At 41.8% G+C, this 24,558-nt stretch overlaps 1 protein-coding gene across 1 annotated transcript in view; it reads right to left on the reverse strand.

Moving 5' to 3' along the window:
* Window positions 1-24,558, reverse strand: part of LOC309550481 (zonadhesin-like) — a gene marked incomplete at both ends in the record, with an annotated part of 46,242 nt that overhangs the window by 17,264 nt on the left and 4,420 nt on the right. Inside the window, 7 exons of the mRNA XM_082250851.1 lie at window positions 6,160-6,198; window positions 6,310-6,581; window positions 7,271-7,557; window positions 7,682-8,062; window positions 10,070-10,269; window positions 22,067-22,628; window positions 22,730-23,328. Of these exons, the coding sequence (XP_082106977.1) occupies window positions 6,160-6,198; window positions 6,310-6,581; window positions 7,271-7,557; window positions 7,682-8,062; window positions 10,070-10,269; window positions 22,067-22,628; window positions 22,730-23,328 (2,340 nt within the window). The remainder of the gene's footprint in view (window positions 1-6,159; window positions 6,199-6,309; window positions 6,582-7,270; window positions 7,558-7,681; window positions 8,063-10,069; window positions 10,270-22,066; window positions 22,629-22,729; window positions 23,329-24,558) is intronic.

The following is a 24,558-nucleotide window of genomic DNA, read 5'->3' on the forward strand; positions in this document are numbered from 1 at the left end:
AACACAGTTTCCCTAAAATTCAGCAGACTCTGTCCCTAACAGGATTGAGAAGAGATCGTAGATCAGGATTGAGTGCAGATTCACCCCACCCCCCACACAGCAATATCGATTGTAGTTTGTAGAAGACACTGACCCTATATAATTCAGCAGACTCTATCCCTAAAATGCCTACAACTCGCCCTGCCTAAACACTCCGACCTGTCCCTCAATTCTATCCGGACACAAATGGTTTTTTCCTGCCTATCTTTCCCTAATCAGCAGCCAGCACGTTGATGTGTGCTCTGTCCCTGAATCTAAGCAGCATAATGACGCCGCTGCGGCTGCCTCGAACTTATAAAGACTTGGTCACATGCTTCAGACGGCCAATCACAGCTACTGAGACATTTGCAGGCATGGCTGGGATGGCTTAAGGCACACCAGTTAAACGATTGTTGATTGGCTGTTGAAAGCCCGCCATGAAAAGAGCGCCAAAGCATGCAAAACCCGGAAATAAAACGACCGAACACGGATTTTTACCCGAACATACAGTAAAGTGTCCGTGTCCGTGTTCGGGTACAAAAAATCCAATTATTCGGTACGAACACGAATAATACAGTCCGTGTTCGCTCAACACTATTCGTGACCCGGACTTAACCCGAACTTTGTCCCGATCCCGAACCCCATTGAAGTCAATGGAGACCCGAACTTTTGAGCACTAAAATGCCTCTAAAACAAACATGGAAAGGGCTAGAGGGCTGCAAATGGCAGCAAAATCATCTTTTTTTTTTTTTAAACAAATTTTTATTTTGTAATAAACAGAGAAAACAGAACAACAAACAAACCACAATACCGTGTTCGGGGAAAACATAAGAAGGATGGAGGGGGGGGGGTATTGAAGGTTCATAGGACGTGTCAGAAAAACTCCAAGTCTCTCGGGATGAATCTTAAGATATTTGGCCCTATATCTGGCGGAAAGTCTGAAGGAGGAGGGGAGCTGGGGGAGGTGGGGGGAAGGGGGAAAGGTCCCGGACTTAACGTTAATGTTACCAGAGATTTAGTGAATGTCAGTATAGATGAAGGTATCATGAAGCGTGTCCCATTTGCAATCCTTGGGGAGAGAGTCGAGGAAGTCTTGCCATTTCGTAAAGTAGCGATTTGAGGCATTTTTGTGGTTAAAGTCAGTGTTAAGCTGATCACAACGAAGGGTCTGGTGAAGGTCCCGTTTGATTTGGGAGATAGAAGGAGGCGTCTGAGATATCCAGTTGACAAGAATAGCTCTTCTTGCCATCAGAAGGCACGTCAGAGTCCAAGTATGTGAAAATGGGGAGGAGCAGCTCGACCACACTTGTAATTGTTTGTCCCAATAACCAAAAATTAAGAGTAAAGGATCCTTGGGGAGATGAAGGAGCGTGATCCCACTTATGAACGAAAGGACCTGATCCCAGAATACGGAAATGAAAGAACAGTCCCACAGCCTGTGTTTCAATGTCGGTCTTGTTAGGGAGCATAAAGGGCACTTGTTGGCGTGGGGGCAAAATAATTTTAAGAGCATGGCAAGTGCTCTGCAAACAAATGTGGATAGGGAAATAACATAAAATAACATAAAAAACAGAAAAATAAAAAATAATCATCTTGAATGATGTAGAAGGAGGATGAGAACCATATGGAGTAGGAGGTTTAGGTGGCGGAGGATATGGCGGTGTAGGTGGAAGCGGCAGCAGCAGTGGAGGAGGAGGACGAGGCCCATATGGAGTAGGAGGTTGAGGTGGCGGTGGATGTGGTGGTGTAGGTGGAAGCGGCGGTGGAGGAGGACGAGGTAGCCAACACTGGTTTTTGTTTTAATTTTATTTATTTTTAAATTAGGGTACACCCTAAAAGAGTTAGAAAGATCAAATACAACAATGGCTGGGTAAGGCCGGTATACATGTCTATTTTGCACAAGGTATGGACAAGTCCTGTGGGATCCATGCCTAGTTCATTTTAATGAACGTGAGCTTGTCCACATTGGCTCTGGACAGGCGGCTGCACTTGTCTGTGATAAAGCCCCCAGCCATGCTAAATACACGTTCAGATAATATACTGGCTGCAGAGTAGGCCAGCACCTCCAAGGCGTAAAGGGCAAGCTCAGGCCATGTGCCCAATTTGGAGACCCAGGAGTTGAAGGGGGCAGACCCCTCATTCAGTACGTCTAGGCGTGTGCACACATACTGCTCCACCATGTTAGTGCTGAGTGGTGGTGCTGCTGGTGGAGCTCCTGTTGCAAGGAGAGGACGTGGTTCATCTGTGGCAGCTACACGCACAAGTGAAACACCTTTCTCAGCTGCGAGTAGGCGACAGAACCTTACATCAGTATTTGGCAGGGCCTAATGCACCTCCACAAATTTGGAGGCCAGAACAAGTACAGGCGATAGTAGATTGGGTTGCTGACAGTGCCTCCAGTTCCTTCACATTGTCTCCCACCCAGTCTTCTGCTGAAAGGTCAGAGTTGCCACCTGCAGCCGATGGCCATCAATCTTTCACCTCACCCCCTTGAAAATCAGCCAAGCAGTCTGAGCCCCAAGTCATGCCGCAGTCTCTTCTTCTTTTTGATGAGTCTGTTAGCATGGTTTCTCAGGGCCATCCACCTAGCCCTGCCCCAGAAGTGGAAGAGATTGAGTGCATTGATGCCCAACCACTTATGTCTCAATATGAGTACATGGGAGGACCATCGCAGCACGTCTCGGATGATGATGAAACACAGGTGCCAACTGCTGCGGAATTCCGAATTGTGGAGACCGACAAGGGTTGCAGGGGTGAAGACTGCGTGGAAGATGATGTGGAAGATGATGAGGTCCTCGACCCCTCATGGAATGAACGTCATGTAGGTGACCTGAGTAGTTTGGAGGAAGAGGCGGTGGTCGCGCAGAGCCACCAGCACAGCAGAAGAGGGAGCAGGGTGCAAAAGCGGAGCGGCCATGCCCTAGACACTACGCCTGCTACTGCCCAACGCAGCAAGGGACCGAGCACACCAAAGCCAGCTCACAGGAGTTCCCTAGCGTGGCAGCTCTTCAGACAATGTGCTGGACACGAGTGGTTTGCACGCTGTGCAATCAGAGCCTGAAGCGAGGCATAAACCTTCTCAACCTGAGCACAACCAGGCATCTAAGTGCAAAGCACGAGCTGCAGTGGAGTAGACACCTCAAAAACCAAGAAGGGTCTCTGGCTCCTCCTGCTTCCTCTTCTGCTGCAGTCTCGGTCTCTTCATCCACCTCTGTAGTGACAGTGGCATTTGCCACCCTGCAAACAGAGGATCTGCCAGCTACACCACCACCTGGGTCACCAACAACCATCTCCAAAATGTCCCATGGAAGCATTCAGCTTTCTATCTCCCAAGCACTGGAGCGGAAGAGGAAGTATCCCCCTACCCACCCACGATCCCTGGCCCTGAATGCCAGCATTTCAAAATTCCTGGCCTTTGAAATGCTGTCCTTTCGTCTGGTGGAGATGCAGAGTTTTAAAAGCCTTATGGTGGTGGCTGTCCCGCAGTACGTCGTGCCCAGCCGCCACTACTTTTCCAGGCAAGCCATCCCTTCCCTGCACAACCAAGTGGGTGACAAAATCAGGTGTGCACTGCGCAATGCCATTTGTGGCAAGGTCAAGCTAACTTCTCCAGCTTTGTGAGCGTTAACTATTTTCAGTTCGGGTTTTCTAGACAACTGCTTAGAAGATCTCATGGTGCTGATTGTTGGGGCAAGGTCAGATGAGTCTGGGCATTTAAAACCTTTGAGATTGACATCACCTGGTCTTCCCAGAGGATGATTGAGAACAATCCATGACACTGGCAGATCTCAGCCTTGCAAAGGGGGCAGTGCATGCTATAAATTCTGCAGAGTGCCCAAACTTTTGCAGACACCATTTTTTCGTTTTCTGTAATTTTGAAAGTGTCAATGATGGAAATAAAATCTAACTTTTGTTGACATATTATAAGAATGTCTAATCTGTAATTTGATGCCTTTTGGAGATTTTTCCATCTTTCCTTGGCTTCTTTATGCACATTAATACAAATGTTTACCTGGGGTGCCCAAACCTTTGATCATCACTGTATGTAGCAAATAAAGTACTTTTATTCAAGAGCATGCCTTTCTGACTAAGACCATTTAGGCTGCGTTTGCATCTGCTTGTTTCCGAACATGCAGCAACCCGCACAGAAAAGGGTAGCTTTTCTGTGCGTTTTAGAAAAGCGCTGTAAACCCTCATTGGGCTTGCATCTCCATAATAGCAATGCAAGGTAGATGTGTTTTTGCAGCACATTTCTAAAACGTGCAGCAAAGTGCGCATTTTCTGCATGTTTGGAAATGTGCAGATGTAAAAGCAGCCTTTAATGACACCCCAATCACAGTTTGCAGTCATTTGTGGTGCAACAAAACACACTATAATCGCACTGAAAAAACATGCACTGAAAAAACACGCAATGCTTCATAACCGAAAGATTCTTGAGCTACTTTGGGGTGTTTTTTGTGCATAGGACAGCCTATTCATGTGCATAGGCTGCCCTATACGTGATGCGCATGTACATGCTACACTCAGGTGTGAATGGTATTGGGAGGAGAGTTTTTAGGCAGCAAGAATGACCTGGGAGGAGAGGTGAAGTTTAAAAAGAAAACACTTATCTTATCAAAGTCCCACATAACATGTGCTTTTAAGTACATTTTTTATGCGTTTAGGTGCGTTCTAGTGCATTCAGGTGCATTTTTGATACGTTTTGCCGTGTTCCAATACAGTTCAGTGCAGAATAAATGCAGCATATTCTAATTTTGTTTTTCTGCCCTGAAATGTCCTGCACTGGTGTGAACTATCCCATTAGAATCCATATAACCTACTGTCCATGCATCTGGTGTAAACTGGCCCTTAATGAAAAGGCTAACTGTTGTTTTGTGTGACTTTCTGTGGGCCAATCAGATGTCTCATCTGTATTAAAAGCTGTCTGCTAGAAAAAACAGAAAAATCTATAGCAGCCAATTACATCTCAACTTCGAAGGAATATGGCAGCTAATAGACAGTTTATGCTTGTATAAATCAGAAATTCAATTTTTTTTTTTTAATCTTAAGTGACCATTATGTACAGAAAAATGTTATTATATGTATACATACACAAATACATTTATCTGCTATGACTATATTACTTCTACTAGCAAGTGAAAGTTTTTTAAAAACCGTGGACACCTCGTGACAATTGCTATAGTGCCTTATTTTTTCGAGTAGTCTGTGGTTTTAGCAGTGACAATTTTTAGAGGCAGAAATAGAATGTGAATGGTTTCTCTATATTTGGAGTACCCGACTACCTTGCAATGAGCATAAAACAAACATACAGTATATTTATGGTCAAAATTTATTATGATGTTGGTATGGATTGTCTGGTGGTATTGCTGTACTTTATAATAAATCAATACAATTTGTCTTTTACTTTATGGTTGTGATAATTTACTTTAGAATTGCTGCTTATTTCATTATGGAGCACACAGCTCATGCACCTCAGTGAAAGTTTTTGGCACAAACACATTCAAATATGGGACTTGAGACTGTTAGTAAGACCTTACCAGTATTTTATGGGAGTGTGCCATTTAAATCCATTGTCTAATCATTCCATGAATCCATCTGAGCAAAGCTTTCTAATATGTGTACCAAATTCAGGTTCTTTTTTAATTGTCACTTTCAGAATCTGTCAGTACAGTGATAAGCAAACTGACAGTAATCAAGACCAATTCTGAGCTGGAATACAGGAAGACTCCACTGCGGGTTATTTTGTGCTGGGAAGTTATAACAAATATGACAACTTCCCACACTGTGGTTGCTATGAAGCTGGCAGCTGCCCCATTCAACTACCACCTGGGAGATTCCCCAGCTGACTGCTGGAAGTGAACAAAGGGGTCGGGATGCTGATAATATCATTGTCCAAATAGCAGAAATTTGTGTCTTTGTTACTTGACAGGTACACAAATCTCTAACCCACATTGACATTTGTTTTGGGGGATGAGTGACAGAATTCTAAAGAGTAGTTACACCACTCTTTGTGAATACCAATGACTAAGTAATGTCTACACGCACAGTGAGGTTTCGATGTATTTAACTGGACATGCTAAATTGCTTTTTTTTTACTATATGCCATAGAAATCTTTTAAAATAAATTTGCAAATAATTTACCTGGCACCGTTGGAATGATAGGTGTATTTGTCGTAATTCCTGTTCATCAAAAATTAAAAAAAAAATAAAAATCACTAAATGAGTCTCATGTGTTTTGAATATATTTACTTTATAAAATCATTTACAACGTAACAGATCATTTTCACCTACCGCAGGTGGTGTTCTCTCTCCAGTCACCGACACTGATACCAAAATTTCCACAAATGGCAGCATAGGCCTCTAAAGCATTGCAGAACTTAAATTGATTTCCTCCAGTCACACACAGGTCATAAACACAGTTCTCAAAGTATATCTGAGGAACAATGTGGGGGTGACAGTTCTTGAAAGGTCCATTGTTTGATAATATTAGTTTACATTTGTCTTCATAATTATTCTCTTCAGCAGGATCACATGGTGAAGGATCAACAATGTCATCTTCACATCTAAAGAGGCAAATCATTAAATTATTTGATGTTTCTCATATAATTATATTCCTACAAAAATGATATCACCAGCATTTGGTTCTCATAACTATTTATTTTTCTATAATATAAAATGCTTCATAAAATTATAAACTGGGTTGGCTGCTAAGAGTTACACATTTACCTTGACAACACCTACTGACACTGGATTTACCATCTGTAAAAAAATAACTTGGTATCTATTTGAAGTAATGTCTTCTTCATTACAATTTGTTATTTGGAAAGAGCAGTTGTATTTAAACTTCATACCTATAAAGTACTATAATGTCTTCAAATGATCCTGTTGCACTTCAATCTTAGTATAGGAGCAAGCCATCTTAGTGGACTTTATATAATCATGGAATACACAGACATTTAGTCTGTCATTTTGTCACTGTTTTACAATGGTGAAGTATAGAACCATAGTTCACATAGAGTTTACAACTTAACACAAGGTGACACAAATGTCTGAGCACACCAACCTTAGATTTCAGCAAAAGATCCGAATTGAAGAAAAAAAATACCCCAGAGCTAGCATTACACAAAGGAATTTCCATTTTCCTACGTAGTAACATTATGTAAATATCTTCCAATATTCCTAGTCTTTAGACTTTGCTAAATGAGTCTAGATCTAGGATGAACACCAAGGTCATTTTTTTATTTGTACTTACACCCAATTGTCATCAGGAACACGCCAGCTGTTTCCAAAGTCATTGGATGTGGGTGCAAGTAAACCTTCAGGTGTCAGGAAGTCATCTTGTTGGTTACCATTATACGTGCCACAGAGTCCACACAGTTTTCCTTTAAAGTTCTCATTTACTTTAACAAAGAGTTCATGGTCACCATTAAACTTAGCTTCAAGACCAAAATCAGTTTGCAGAACAACAAAGAAACCAAGTAGGTATATTGAGATGCCAGGTGCTGGGGTCCCAGGCAGTGAAAAAATTAGGCCATTAATCTAAACACAGAGAAAAATGTGATAAACTAGGAGTGGCAAATGACAACCAGAAAAAAATACAAGTATTTATTTGTATGCCAACTTGGTCACTTTGCTTTTGTTGAAGTTCAATTATAAATCTTACCTCTACCACTTTATTTTTGCCTAGAATGATATTAAGGTCAATGAAGCTGACCACAACTGAATTTATAGCAGTCCAGTTTAAGCTTCCTCTGTGTTCATTTCTTGTAGTGATTGAGAAATACACACTTGTGTTTCCACAGGTCTCCACAGCTGTATAATTACAGGCTCCTTGGAAATGGTATGACTTTCCATCAAATGTTATATAGTGTGGATCACCATAGATATGGCAGATGGAGGTATCAGCTGGGAAACAAGCCTTAACTCCATTTTGTACTTTGCACACTTCTTCAGGATCACAGGTCTGAGCTGTGCAGTTCACATGATTGTTACCGTGACATGTACAGTGACGGTCACAGTCCCCATTCCAGAATATATCATATTTCTGTAAAATGAAAATAAAGCAATGTATAATACATAAGCAGATTTGGCAGAAATAGAATAGTACACCAAATATGCTTTTCTTGTCTACTAATAGTGTAATAAGAACAATGGTAAATGGCAAGGACCCCCCCCCCCCATCCCCCCATGTATTCTGAGCACCACTGTTCTATCTGTAGTCCCAGGAACTGCACGGAGGGTGTCTCTAGATAGAGAGGAGGAAGATCAGTGAATTTCCATTTGCTGATCTAGTAAGAACCCAAAAGCAATGTATGTTGTGTAACTTCTGTTTTTGGCTGTCACAATACCCAGCTGCTGTGGCCGGGGATTAAGCTAATGGAGCACAATTTGTAATCTGTTAGCCTCAGTGGAGGACAGGGGAGAGATTGGGGTCTAATAGACCCCCAATGCCTCAATAAAAAAACCTATCACTATTGGCACTTTTCCACTGCAAGTACCGGCTAGTACCAGCTCGGCTCTACTCGGCTCTGCTTGGCCCGGTTTGCTTTTCCACTGCTGGTACCGCATGGTATAGTGTCGGAACGGTTCGGTACGGTACGGTATAGGTTTGCTTTTCCACTAAAGTAGGTGGGTGGGATAACAACGGGGTGGGTGGGATTCTCTGACCAATCAGTGGCTAGTAGTGACTGCATGCAAAGGATTGTGGGATAGGGTACCAGTTTGGTACCTGTTGGAACCACAATCGAGTAGGTACTGTTTTTTCAGAGCCGTACCGTTCGATTCCATGCAGTGGAAAAGCAAACCTATACCGTACCCTACCGAACCGTTCCGACCCTATACCATGCGGTACCAGCAGTGGAAAAGCACAAAAGCGTGCCGAACCGTTACGGTTCCATGCAGTGGAAAAGCGCCATATAAATATGCTATCACTGAAGAGGCTATTAGTCCCCTATGTAATAACAATAATGCTTTGTGAAAAAAGTGTAAAAAATGTAAATGACACACAAGCACTTAAAAACTAACTAAAAAAAATGTGTGCTCCCCCTGACCCACGTTCACCAATATAGGTATGGTTTACGCAGGTAAACACATATGTTGGCGGCTTTTAAAGAGTCTCCTATGGACAATTCTTGGGTACCGTAGTTAGGTACCTTTTCACAGGCACACACGCATTTGAGGCTTGACATGTTATGTATCTATATACTCAACTCAAACTATTTATATTTTACAAAAAAAAAGTTGGGTAAAAAATTGCTCTTCTGTGTGCTAAAATTGACTTTACTTGCATTAATATCACGTGACATAAAACATTTAAACTACCTCCATTTAATGCTTCAGGCTCTTTTCTTTCAGACAGTATTTAATATTTGGGGGGGGGGGGGGTTAACTAATCTTTAGGCCTAAAATTACTTTTTAACATGTGTGCAAAAAATGGCTTTGGCATTAAAAGTGTTAAATCGCACTGCTATAGTGGGGGTATTACCTATAAGAATTTCACACTGTTTGACATATTTGGCATCTGTTTACTTGACACTATCTCATATTTTAATTTGTGTAAAAAAAAAAAGAATAAATTGAGTGCACTAACATTTTTTTAATGTTTTCTTTCTTGAAAATATAGGATTAATAAACAGTTACACAAATAGTTTTATTCTAATGGGACTCTGCATTGAGAAAACATTTAATGTTCTGCGGGCTTTAAATAATTTTATAGACAAAAATGCAGATTTTAACATCAATGCGAAAAATTAAAAATAAGAATTGCACCAGAAAAAAAATGGCTAATAAACTCTTTTAGATGTTCTAAAGTAACCTATTTCTACCCAGCAAAGAGTCAAATATTCCACACTGAGCTTTGAAATGTTAGCCCACCAAGCCATCTGGGGGTCCTCATCCACCTTTCAGGGGTAAGGGGATGCTACTCTATACTTGTAGGGTTTCCCTGATTATTCTTTTTTCATTGTACATTGTATACTTCTACTCTACTGGTTTCCTATATACTATTTTGAAAATCCAATCAAATGTTTCAAAGGATCATAAAACATCCTACCTGATAGTATTTGCCATCATAAAAACATCCACATTCACTGGCAGGAACACAAGTGTGTCCACTGAGCACAAAGCCATTATCACATTCACAAGCATCAGTACAAGGCTTATTGCAGTCACTCGGAGCACTCTGATCCTGGCATGTGGCTGGGCAAGCACTAGTACAAGGATTGTAGTGACTGTTGGCAGGACATGGGATGGCTAAATACAAGGACAGGTAACAGTTAATAAACATGGTAAAGGAAACATTATCTCTAATCAAAGGAAAATAATTAAAGCCATTGAAGGCCAGAAGTACTTGCAAGTAGCAATAGCAATTGGCAAATAATTTGTGGGCATTGGCATGGCATTCAAAGTGAAAAGCACCACATCTATACCATATTTACTATTTGCATTCGAAAAAAAAAAAAAATATATATATATATACCCATAAATTATTTTTCTTTGCAAACAATATTTTATTTTGTATTGCCTACTAGCATGAATCTGTTGTCAATAATAACCACTTGATCACTGACTTAGTGATGACCACACCATTTTTTGCTTTTCAGCACTGCGCTACTTTAACCACTTCAGCTCCAGAAACTTTATCCTCCTTTATGACCAGGCTATTTTTTCACAATATGGCACTGCATTACCGTATACGCCAGCATATAAAACAACTTTTTTAACCTTAAAAACTTCCCCCAAAATAGGGGATCATCCTATATGCAGAGTATAAAATGTGAGGACTACTTTACATGGCCCAAAATGAACGTCCCTATTAATCTCTCAACCAGCTGGATGTCCAGTAATAATGTATGTACCGTAGCAGAGTAAAAAATGTGAGGACTATCGTACTTTACATAGCCCAAAATTAACATCCCTATTAATCTCTCAATGCGCTGGATGAGCGGTAATACTGTATGTACCGTAGCTTCAGCTACATACAGTATATCGCGCTGAGCCAATCACGGTGAGTGATGTATTCTATTAACTACTTCCGGCCAGCCCGCCGCCGATTACTGCGGCAGGCTGGCCCTCATGCGTGTACCAACGTAGGTCTACGTCGGTCGCGCGCCTGCAGCTAGTCCCCACTCGTCAGTGGTGACTCCGAGGCACGGGGCAGGTGGCTCTGATTGCCGCCGGCCACCCACGATCGCCCCCCGCTGAGAGAGAGAAGGATGGTCAGCTGTTGTAAACACGGCTGACCGTTCTTCTCTCTGGAATGATCACAGAGTGCCTGTGATCCTTCTATGTAGGATCACAGGTCTCTGTGATTATTTCACAAGCCCCACCCCATACAGTTAGAATCACTCCCCAAGGCTCACATTTAACCCCTTGATCACCCACAGCATTACCCCTTCCCTACCAGTGTAATTATTACAGTAACAGTGCATATTTTTAGCACTGATTACTGTAGTAATGTCACTGGTCCCCCCAAAAGTGTCAAAAATGTTAGTTAGGGATCCGATCTGTCTGCCCCAATGTCGCAGTCCTGCAAAAAATCACAGATCGCTGCCATTACTATTAAAAAAAAAAAAACAATAAAAATTACATAAATCTTTCCCGTAGTTAGTAGAGGCGATAACTAACCAAATCAAAATACGCCTATTGTGATTTTTTTAACCAATAATATGTAGCAGAAAATTGGCCTAATATGTTAAAATATTTAGATTTTTACACTTTTTTTTTTGGGGGGGGGGGGAATGTTATATAGCAGAAAGTGAAAATTATTGTTTTTTTTTTTCCAGAATTGTCGCTCTTTTTTTTTTTTTTTTTGTTTATAGCGCAAAAAATGGCCTCGTCATTAGGAGGGTAAACCCTTCCAGTCCAGAAGTGGTTAATAAATACAAAGCCAGCTTCGAGAGAGTGACATCATCAGCCTGCCTCTCTGACTCCACCAATCCGAGCAGGCTTTGTATTCAATATTAGAATACATTGCTCACCGTGATTGGCTCAGCGTGGTATACTGTATGTAGCCGAAGCTACGGTACATACAGTATTACTGCACGTCCAGTGCATTGAGAGATTCATAGGGATGTTCATTTTGGGCAGTGTAAAGTATGATAGTCCTCACATTTTTTGCTCCGCTACGGTACATACATTATTACCACACATCCAGTGGGTTGAGAGATTATTAGGGACATTAGTTTTGGACCATGTAATGTAGTACTCACATATTATACTCTGCTACGGTATATACATTGTTACCGCACATCCAGCGGGTTGAGAGATTATTAGAGACATTAGTTTTGGACCATGTAATGTAGTACTCACATTTTATACTCTGCTACGGTATATACATTGTTACCGCACATCCAGCGGGTTGAGAGATTATTAGGGATGTTAGTTTTGGGCCATGTAAAGCAGTCCTCACATTTTAAAATCCACTACGGTATATACATTGTTAGCGCACATCCAGCAGGTTGAGAGATTATTAGGGATGTTAGTTTTGGACCATGTAGAGTAGTCCTCACATTTTATACTCCGCTACGGTATATACATTGTTATCGCACATCCAGCGGGTTGAGAGATTATTAGGGATGTTAGTTTTGGGCCATGTAAAGTAGTCCTCACATTTTATACTCCGCTACGGTACATACATTGATTTTTAGGCTGCCCCGGAAGGGGGGTAGTTATATACGGCGAGTATAGCCCAAAACCTATGTTTTATTTTTAAAATTAGGGGGTCGTCTTATTCACCCGGTCGTCTATGCCGGCAAATACGGTACTTTAAATGACAATTGAACGGTCATACGACACTGTACCCAAATAAAATGTATGACCTTCTTTTCACACGAATAGAGCTTTCTTTTGGTGGTATTTGATCACAACTGCGGTGTTTATTTTTTGCACTGTAAACACAAAAATAAATCAAATGTCTACATCAATTTAGGCCAAAATGTATTCTGCTGCATATTTTTGGTAAAAAAAATCGCAATAAGCGTATATTATTGGATTGCGCAAAGGTTATAGCATTTACAAACTATGGGTAATATGTATAGAACTTTTTTTTTTATGTTTTATTTTCTACTAGTAATGGTGGCGATCAGTGACTTTTAGTGGGACTGCGATATTGTGGCAGACAAATCAGACACCTAACACTTTTGACACTTTTTTGGGAACCAGTGACACCAATACAGTGATTAGTGCTAAAAATATGCACTTTCACTATACTAATAACACTGGCAGGGGAGGGGTTAATATCTAGAGCAATCAAGGGGGGGTAAATGTGTGACCAACATATGTTTTGGGGTTTGTGGTGTTTTTACTAAGCAATGTGCTGTTTTTTACTTCCTGTTTTGCAGGAAAAAAAAACAGCACATCGCTGCTGTCAGAAGAGAGCTCTGTGTTTGTTTACCTACTGCCACCCACTGATTGGTTGGTGCTGCAGCCAGTTGCGTACGGATCACATACTAGGTACGTGATCCGGCCCAGTGCTGCTTCCCTGCCCCAGTATATCTATGGCGGGCAGTCCACAAGTGGTTAACCAGCTATTCCTTGGTCATGCAAAACTGTACGCAAATTAAACTTATATTATTTTCACACAAATAGAGCTTTCTTTTGTTGGTATTTGTTCACCATTGTTTTTTTTATCTTTTATTATTTAAATGAAAAAAAGATTGAAAATGTTGAAAAAAAACTCAATATTTTATTCTTTATGTTATAAAACATATGCAATAAAATCTAAATGTATTCTGGCCAAAATGTATTCTGGTAAAAAAAATTAAAAATCCCCAACAGATTCCTCCATTCACATTGATTAATGTGGATGAAGTCATCTCTGCCAGAAAAAAAGTGAAAAATGTATATGCCGAAGCATAGGAGCTACCGTCTACCCCATGCTCCTAATGCTGGGCATATAAATTATTTTTTTAACTGCAGATGGAGAAATCTCCCCCTGCAGCGCTGAAGGCACTAACATACAGGTGCATTTCATAAAATGTGAATGTTATCAAAAAGTTATTTTATTTCAGTAATTCAATTCAAAAAGTGAAACTAATTTTTTATATAGATGGGTTACATACAGAATGATATATTTTAAGCATTTCTTTTTTTTTATTTTGATGATTGTGGCTTACAGCTAGTGAAAACACAAGATTCAGTATCTCAGAAAATTAGAATATTACATAAGACCAATAAAAAAAAATATATTTTTAATACAGAAATGTTGGCTTACTGAAAAGTATGTCCATGTACAATATAGATTGCACTCAATACTTGGCCGGGGCTCCTTTCGCAATGAATTACTGCATCAATGCAGCGTGGCATGGAGGCGACCAGCCTGTGGCACTGCTGAAGTGTTATGGAAGCCCAGGTTTCTTTGATAGCAGCCTTCAGCTTGTTTGCATTGTTGGGTCTGGTGTCTCTCATCTTCCGCTCGACAATGCCCCACAGATTCTCTATGGAGTTTAGGTCAGGCGAGTTTTCTGGCCAATCAAGCACAGTGATACGATAATCATTAAACCAGGTATTGGCCTTTTTGGCAGAGTGGGCTGGTGCCAAGTCCTGCTGATTAGTGATGAGCCGAACAGTCCACCCTGATCGGTTCTCACCAGAACATCTCGAACAGGGAAAATGTTCTAGTGAACATGCAAAATCCATTAAAGTCTATGGGACACGAACATGAAAAATCAAAAATACTAATTTTAAAAACTTAAACGCAAGTTATTGGCCCAAAAAAGTGTAAGGTGACCTGGGTACCACCCTGGGCGACATTAATCAATGCAAAAAATGTTTTTTTAAAACAATCGTTTTTACAGAATCAGTGATTTTAATAATGCTTAAAGTGAAACAAGAAAAATGAAAAATTCCTTTAAATATCGTGTCTGGGGGGTCCCCTTAATGTGCGTAGGGTTCCCCCTAAAATCCATACCATACCCTTATCCGAGCACACAGCCTGGCTGGACAGGATGGGGGTGGGGATGAGCTAGCGCCCTCCCTCCTGAACCATACCAGGCTACATGCCCTCAGCATGAAGGGGTGTGTGCTTTGGGGCAGGGGGCTTTTCCCCCCACCCCAAAGCACCTTGCCCCCATGTTGATGGGGACAGGGGTCTCTTCTCGACAGCCGTAGGCTGTGGTTGTGGGGGTCTGCGGGGGGAGGCTTATCGGAATCTGGAAACCCCCTTTAATAAGGGGGCCCCCAGATCCCGCCCCCCCCTCTAATGTGAATGGATATTGGGTACATCATACCCCTACCCATTTGCCAAAATGTGTACAAATAAAAATAAAGACAAATGCCAGTCCTTTATTAAAAAAAAAAAATAGTGTCCTCCGAAACGCTCCCACCACTTCATATGCCTCTAGGCGATTAAGGTGCTAGAGCTGTGACAGTTCTTTTATAAAAAAGGGGCGGGGGCACATGGCGATGGCACCGCCCCTTCTGACGTGATGTCAGTAATTTATTCACTGCACCAGCGCAGTGTATTATGGTGCTGGTGCAGTGAATAAATTAAGTGATGGGTGTCCCCACCCCTTTCTTATCCACTTACCCACTGGGCAATTAAACCCCCTTCCTAACCAGACCAATTTTCAGCTTTCAGTGCTCTCAATTTTTGAATGACAATTAATCAGTTATGCAACACTGTCCCCATATGAAATGTTCATCCTTTTTTTTTTTACACAAACAGAGCTTTCTTTTGGTGGTATTTAATCATAATTGGGTTTTTTATTTTTTGTGCTATAAATGAAAAATACCGAAAATTTTGTAAAAAAAATGCATTTTTCTTCGTTTTGGTTTTAAATTTTGCAAATTTAGTAATTTTTCTTCATAAATTTTGACTAAAATTTATACTGCTACATATCTTTAGTAAAAATAACCCAAATAAGTATACATTTTTTGGTCTTTGTGAAGGTTACAGAGTCTACAAGCTAAGGTGCCAATCATTGAAAATTGATCACACCTAAAGTACTGACGGCCTATCTCATTTCTTGAGACCCTAACAATTCAGGACAGTACAAATACCCCCCAAATTACCCCTTTTTGGAAAGAGGCATGGTGAGTTTTTTTAAGTTGTAATTTTTTCCCACAATTCTTTGCAAAATTAAGATTTTTTTATTTTTTTTAGTTATTTTTCACAAAATGGTCATATTACGAAGTTATTTCTTACACACTGTATAGGCATACTTGCAACTACACCCCAAAATCCATTCTGCTACACCTCCTGAGTATGGAGATACCACATGTGTGACACTTTTCCACAGCCTGACCACATACAGAGGCCCAACATCCAAGGACCACAGTCAGGTGTTCTAGAAGCAAAAATTGCACATATACTTTTCTGACGACCTATCACATTTTTGAAAGTCCTGGAGCACCAGCACAATGGAATTACCCACAAAATGACCCCATTTTGGAAAGAAAACACCCCAACACATGATCTAGGAGGCATAATGAGTCTTTTGAACACGTCATTTTTTTCCACAAGTTTTTGGAAAATGTGGAAAGAAAACCAAAACGCATTTTTTTTTTACACAAAGTTGTCCATTTATTAGACATTTCTAACACATAGCATGTACATAGCAAAAATGACACCCCAAAATACATTCTGCCACTCCTCCTGAGCATGACAATACCACATATGTGACACTTTTCCACAGCCTGATCACATACAGAGGCCCAACATGCAGGGAGCACCGTCATTTCCTGACTTCCCATTACAATTTTGTGAGACATTGTAGGGCACTGATAAGCATTATAGTGGCACTGATGTGTCATGGATGTGGCCCGGATGAGAGCTGACATGGCATGGATGTGGCACTGATGAGCACTGACGTGGAATGGATGTGGCACTGATGAGCACTGATGTGGCATGGATGCGGCACTGATGAGCACTGACGTGGCATGGATGTGGCACTGATGAGCACTGATGTGGCACGGATGAGCACTGACGTGGGATGGATGTGGCACTGATGAGCACCGATGTGGCATGGATTAGCCCTGACGTGGCATTGATGTGGCATGGATGAGTACTGACGTGGCATGGATGAGGCACAGATGAGCACCCTGACATGGCATGGGTGTGACACAGATGAGCAGTGACATGGCATGGATGTGGCATTGATGTGGCACGGATGAGCACTGATGTGGCATGGATGTGGCACGGATGAGCACTGACGTGGCATTGATGTGGCACGGATGAGCACTTACATGGCATGGATGTGGCACGGATGAGCACTGACGTGGCATGGATGAGCACTGATGTGGCATTGATGTGGCACGGATGAGCACTGAAGTGGCATGGGTGTGGCACAGATGAGCACTGACGTGGCATGGATGTGGCATGGATGAGCACTGACGTGGCATTGATGTGGCATGGATGAGCACTGATGTGGCATTGATGTGGCACGGATGAGCACTGATGTGGCATGGATGAGCACTGACATGGCATGGATGAGCACTGACGTGACACGGATGAGCACTGAAGTGGCATGGATGTGGCACAGATGAGCACTGACGTGGCATGGATGTGGCACAGATGAGCACTGACGTGGCTTTGATGTGGCACGGATGTGCACTGATGTGGTATGGATGTGCACTGATGTGACATGGGTGAGCACTGACATGGCATGGATGAGCACTGACGTGGCATTGATGTGGCACGGATGACCACTGACGTGGCACGGGTGAGCACTGAGGTGGCATGGATGTGGTATGAATGAGCACTAACGTGGCATGGATGAGCACAGATGTGGGATGGATGAGCATGGATGTGGCATGGCTGAGCACGGATGTGGTATGGATGAGCATGGATGTGGCATGGATGAGCACTGAGGTGGCATGAGCGGGCACAGATGTGGGATGGATGAGCATGGATATGGCATGGATGAGCACTCAGAACGCATGGGCAGGCACAGATGGCGCACAGATGAGGCACGGGTGAGGCATGGATGAGCACGGATGAGGCATGGATGAGCACAGAGGTGGCATGGGTGGGCATGGATGTGGCATTGATGAGCACTGAGGTGGCATGGGTGGGCACGGATGTGACACGGATGAGGCACGGATAATGCATGGATGAGGCACGGATGATGTATGGATGGGGCACGGCTGAGGCACTGATAGGGCACGAATGAGGCACTGGTGGGGCACTAATGGGGCACAGTTGAGGCAGAGGAGGCGTGCAGCTGCAGTTTCTCTCCTCTCCTCGCACGCTGTACCAATTGCTGTGTACAGCGTCCGAGGAGAGGAGAGAAATGAACCGGACATGCGCCGGTTTGTTGTGACGTGATCGCTCCGTCATTGGACGGAACGATCACATGGTAAAGGACCGCTCTCATTGGCCCTTTACCACGATCCATGATGCGTCGGGTCCCCGGGACCCGGCGTGCACGGACACTCCCGTGTGCGCGCCCCAGGGGGCACGCGGGAGAACGATTCTGAACGGATTTTTTCGGCCGAGAAGTTGGAGTTGGTTGTCGGAAGCATCATACTAACAAGCCGAAAATTCCCAGCCGAATTTTGACTCGTGTGTACGGGGCTTAAGCCAACATTTCTGTTTTCAAATCCTTTTTATTATTGGTCTGATGTAATATTCAAATTTTCCGAGATACCGAATTTTGGGTTTTCACTATCTGTAAGCCATATTCATCAAAATTAAAAGAAAGAAATACTTGAAATATATCACTCTGTATGTAATTATTCAATGTAAAACATATGCATTTCACATTTGAATTGAATTACTGAAATAAATTAACTGTCTGATATTAAACATTTTTGAGATGCACCTGTATGTTTTTTGAGAGCACCTTGCTACTGTCAGAATACACATATCAGTGTTGCATCTGATTGGTATTCCTGCAAAGCAAAAGACAATTAACAATAACACACAGTAATGATATAACATTACCTCAATATAAACTTTTTTCGTTTACTTTTTTTTGTAACTTAATTTTTGAAAACAATAACCTTTTCTTTGATTTTAGAGCCGGTTCACATACAAGTGACCCGACTTGCCGGGGCGACCTGTGAAGTCGCGGTGCACAGCGCGCACCGAGACCTCGGAGCGACATGCACGGACTTCATATCATTGAAGTCAATGCAGGTCCCTCCAGGTCGCCCCAAAGTAGTACAGGACCCTTTTTCTAAGTCGGAGCGACTTGTGTCGCTCCTATTAGAACGGGTCCTGTGCTAATCTATGGCAGGCGACTTGTCAGGCGACCAAGTTGCCTGACAAGTCGCCCCAGTGTGAACCGGCTCTTAGGATCTCTCAAAATGTGATAGACAGTTTCCTGACTACCTAACATCTTTAGAGATCCTTCTTGTGCAGAATTGTGTGCCATGCTGTAAGCTAACTGCATCTGGATGTGGGCTTTGCGCCACAGAGCTGAGATGATAATTTACTGAAATTTTAGGTAGGATCTAGTTCTTCCAGTAGCTTTGTAAATAGCAAACACATTGAATAGATCCAATTGTAAATATGAAGTAAAAGTAAATATATCGACTTTTGTTTGTACCATTGTCTAACTCTGAGGCAGGCTAAGTATGGCTTCATCATTTAGTACTTGAAGTCTACACTTCCCATAGTTTTATTATAGGTAAGGATGGGCAAACGGTTCAGCCTAAGCATGAGTTCGGGTCAAACATTTGCCTGCTGGCCGTTCGCCAAACACTCGAATTTGCAGGGTGTTCGCTAGGTGTTCGATCCGACGCATACCCTGCTATACACTGAGTGCTGCACAGTGCATTCTGCGCCCTGAGTGGGCAAAGCTTTGCCCACTCAGGGTGCAGTGTAAGCTGGTTGGTAAGGATCGAGGCCAGGAAGTCGACTGCGGCATCCATAACAACCATGAGTCATCAGCTGTCAATAGGTTTTCCCGCTGACAGCTGAAAAAAACAAAAAGTGCCTGTAAAAAAATAAAGAAAAAAAATGGCGTATGGTCGTATGGTCCCCCCTCCTGGTCATGTGATGTCAGAAGGGGGTGGTGCCACAAGATATTGTAGCCAGATGGCCCCCAGGAGGCAAGAGCATTTTTTATTTTTTCTATATGTTGGGTAGCGGGCGACGTGATTAACGATGGATTTACATCGAGGGACACTATTTTTTTATTTTTTATTTTTAATAAAGGATTTATCAAAAACTGTCTCGTGTTATTACTTTTGTACACTCTTTTGGTGAATGGGTAGGAGTAACATGTACCCCATACCCATTCACATAGGGGTGGGATCTGGGGGCCCCCTTGCTAACATCCCAACCACAGCCCAAGGTTGTCTGGAAGAGGCCATTGCCCCCATCAACATGGGGACAAGTGGCTTTTAGGTGGGGGGGCAGAGCACTTGCTTGCCCCCCCCCCTTTTCTGACTTGCCAGGCTGCATGCCTGGATAAGGGTCTGGTATAGATTTTTGGGGGGGACCCCACACCATTTTTTTTTTCATTTTGGCGTGGGGTTCCCTCTAAAATCCATACCAGACCGCAGGGCAGGATATGGACTGCTGGGGGACCCCACGCTGTTTTTTTCTTTATTTTTTCAATAGCCAGGTGTCGGCAATTGTAACCAAGAGTCATTTTAAATAGGATTTAACTAGTTTTTTTTTTCTTCAGAAATGTCATTTTTGCTGTAGCATGTTTTATGCATGCTACAGATGCACCAACTTACAGACACATCCCCCCCCCCCCCCCCAGGCACTATATTTAAAGGAATTTTTCATTTTGTATTGTTGCAATTTTAGCATCATTAAAATCACTGCTCCTGAATAAACAATCGTTTTTTTTTTGTTTTTTTTTTATTGATACATGTCCTCCAGGGCAGTATCCAGACCCCCATACCCCTTTAATGACCAATTACTTGTATATAAGCCTATAAAATGGGCACTTTTGATTTTTACTGTTCGGCTCCCATAGACTTCAATGGGGTTCCCTGTTCGGGTTAGAACATTTCCCCTGTTCAGGAGTTCTGCTGCCAACTAAACAGAGGGGTGTTCAGCCCATCCCTAATTATAAGTGTGGATGCAGAGAGGCTTTTCAACAACACCAAGAGGCTGTGTGAATTTGGACCCTCATTTCTGGGTGAATAATGGACAGGATGGATACATCACATTTGTCCTTCTATTTTACTGCTAGTAGTTCTTCATTGCACAAGCAGGTTTGGGGTGTTAATGAGCCTATTGGGAAGCCCCTGTGATTGGTTGCATGGTGCCACAGCAGCCAATTTTTTGAGGGAACAAATGTTTAAAAAGTGGCATGCTTCATACGGAACAAGGGTAACAAGTCCCACACTATCTTACCACTGCTCCTCATGTAGTCTGGGCATTCAGGGGGCTCCACTTGACTATCTTTTCCCTCATACATTCTAAAGCAGTATGTATAGCTTGTGGCCCTCTCACAGAGCCTATACATTTTGGCCCCATATCTGGCATGCTTGCTGAGGAGATATTGCTCATTTGCAAGCCTGACAAAAAAACTACAAGGGACTCAACTATGCAGATGTTTTGGTGGGGCTATACACATCTATACAATTCAGGAACTAAATTTTGTGGATGTTAACCATGGCTCCGTTATTTATATTTACTCTTCCTTTCTGTCCTGTTGACAAAAAATTAACTAGACAGAAAGTGTGAATATAGGCAATAGGGACACTTGAGAAATAAAAACTCTGACAGGGGTTCCAGCCTACCCCCCTACTCTACCAAGGAAAAGCAATTTTATTCCTTTCTGAGTTGGTTTTGGAGAATCCCCACCCCTATTTGTCTTGTAAACTATTGTCAGCAGAAATGTTAAAACTCTCGAATTATAGCAGCTAAAATCTCACAGAGGTTTCTTACCCTTCCCTATCCTGTCCAAAACGAAGAAAACATTTTGGCGAACAAACACTCTAGGTAAAATACTGACCTCTAATAAATTATAATCTAAACTGATTGATGATGGTTATGGACTGCCGAGCAATACCTTATAAATGTTTACTGTTATGTGCTGCTGTCCTATAAGATTAGCATGTGAGACTATATCAGTATGTTTATACAGGAACCACAGAATTCAATATACATTAACGCACTTACATTAATAGCATTACTTACAGCAGAATGTAGAGTTTCTCCAAGTAAGGGTTACTTCTGCTCTTTGACAGGTATCGCCATAAACTTCCAGTGCTTTACATAAACTGCCAGCACCAAGAGTGCACAGATCAAATACACAGCCGTCAAAGAAGTAGTCTGGATTGATTACTGAGTGACAAACCTTGAAAGGACCATCTTTACTTGTTAACAAACCACAGAATTGGTTGTTTGAATAGAGTTCCTCTGTCTCTGGTGGACATGGTGGTGGAGGTGTAGGAACAATTGTGCTACATAATGGATCATCATATTCCACCTTCCAGCTGTCTCCCAGCTGATTTGAGTTCTGAGCTAACTGTCCATCCGGCATCATAAAGTCATCATGTTGGATGCCATTAAAGTTGCCACACATTCCACAGGTTTGATTAAAATATGTTGTTGGGATCCTTACATCCACTGTATGGTCAGTGTCATAAGCTACTGTAAGATAGAATTCAGTCTCCAGACTAACATATCTACCACTTTGCTTCACTGTCAGAGACTGATTGACCAAGATAACTGGAAGATTTGTCCAAATACCATCCACCTGATAAACAATAATACATGTGCATGTTAGAATTAGCCATAAAAATGCAACACCGTTTTAATACCATGAAAGATATTACATTAATATTCAATGAAACTTACCAAAACTCGACTGGGCTCATTTTTAACAATGGTTATTTTGTGATCATAGACATCCACGATAACTCTCTGAATATTTGATACAGTTGGATTCCCATTACAAGGTTCGTTCTTTGCCTCAATGTTAAAATATAGAAGAGATGTGGTATTGGTGCAAAGCTTGGCAAGAGTATATGTGCATATTCCCATAAAGTGATGAATTTCCTTATCAAAGGTGTAGTAATGAGGATCTCCCCAAGTTACACAATCGCCAAATAGATTATAGCAGTCAATAACTCCATTTATTACACCACAGTATTTGCCAGGTGCACATGAAGCAGAATTGCACACTAAACTACCACCAGCAGAGGGACATCTGCATTTAGTGGAGCAGGTATCATCCGTCCAGAACTCCGAGCCTACCGGGTAATGTTTACCATCTTCCCAACATCCACACTGACTACTTGGTACACACGTCTTATCATAGAGAACATATCCTGGGTCACATAGACACCCTTCTGTGCAGGGAAGAGTGCAGTTGGATGGTGATGCTGGATTGACACAAGTAGCTGGACAAGCTGTTCCACATTGCTCATAATGACTGTTTAGTGGGCAATTCAGAGCTGTAAAACAAATTATTTGTAAAAGCTATATCAGACTATCACAGGGTAAAATATGTATGTTATCAGCACTATAGAAACAGATACCAAAGTTACAAGCCCCCTTTAAAAGTTTGTTACCCCTTGGTGCCAACGTAACACAAATATGCTGTCCCACTGCACAGGGCTTTTTGCCGTGGAGCCGCATATTTGCATACCTCCCTCAGTGCTGGTTGTGCGCCGCACTCTGTCACTGTGAAGCCCATCCCCGTGTTTTATGTCTCTGTGAGTGGACAAGAAAGATACATTGTATCTTTCTCTATCCTAGCAGAGATAGAAAAAAAAAAGTGGGTGTAGAAAAAAAAATAAAAAATAAAAAAAAAAAGAATTTTTACACAGGATTTTTTTCTTTTACTTAGTATCAGTGTCAGTTAGTGTCGGTGTGTTTTGGGTAGAATGAAAACAAAAAAGAAAAATGTGCTCTATTGTTTCTGGGCTGTACTACGGGTGCAAACTACAACTAACATACACAAATGTGGTATTGCTGAAATCGTCAGAAGCAAGAGAATTTGTTTTGGGTTTTTTTTTTGGTGCTATTTTATGGTAGTAGCAAGAAATATACAGCTAAATTTAAAAATAAAAGATTTTATTTTTACTATTTTGGGCCAGTCTTCCTTTGATAATTAAAAAAAATCAGGAGATATCCATTACCATTTACCACCAAATAAAAGCCCAATTTGTCCTGAAAAAAAACAAGGTATAATCTGCTTGGATATACAAAGTAATGATGTGATGATATGTACGGTTTTACTAACACATGTCAAAGTTGCAAAATTAAGCTTAGGCATTAAGATTTATTTTACTCTTAGGTGTGAAGAGGTTCAATTAATCCCAGCAGTAGAGAAACATTTTGTCATTGGGTCCAGTAATAATTTGCAATCCAAAAATTTGATCTTAAATTGCCACCAACAATCTGTGAATGCCTGTAACTGCATGTAAACCTTACTCTAACCACTCAGAGAATGCGATTTAGGTTGCCTCTTGGTTAGCAAAATCAATGCAAAAGGTTTATTGTGTATTTGCAGTCCCTTCTCCTATAATCCTGGGCAGCCAACTGCAACAGATTTGAAAAGTTATGAGACAGATTTATCACTAACAAGATGATACATAATTTCACTCTAAAAGTTGATCAGATAAGAAGTGGATAGGGTCATATCTCATTCTGTGGCAGTGCAACTTTAGAGCAGCAGGTGG

The sequence above is a fragment of the Pelophylax lessonae genome (genome assembly GCF_965119305.1).
Source record: "Pelophylax lessonae genome assembly, chromosome: 3".
In the NCBI taxonomy this organism is placed as follows: domain Eukaryota; kingdom Metazoa; phylum Chordata; class Amphibia; order Anura; family Ranidae; genus Pelophylax; species Pelophylax lessonae.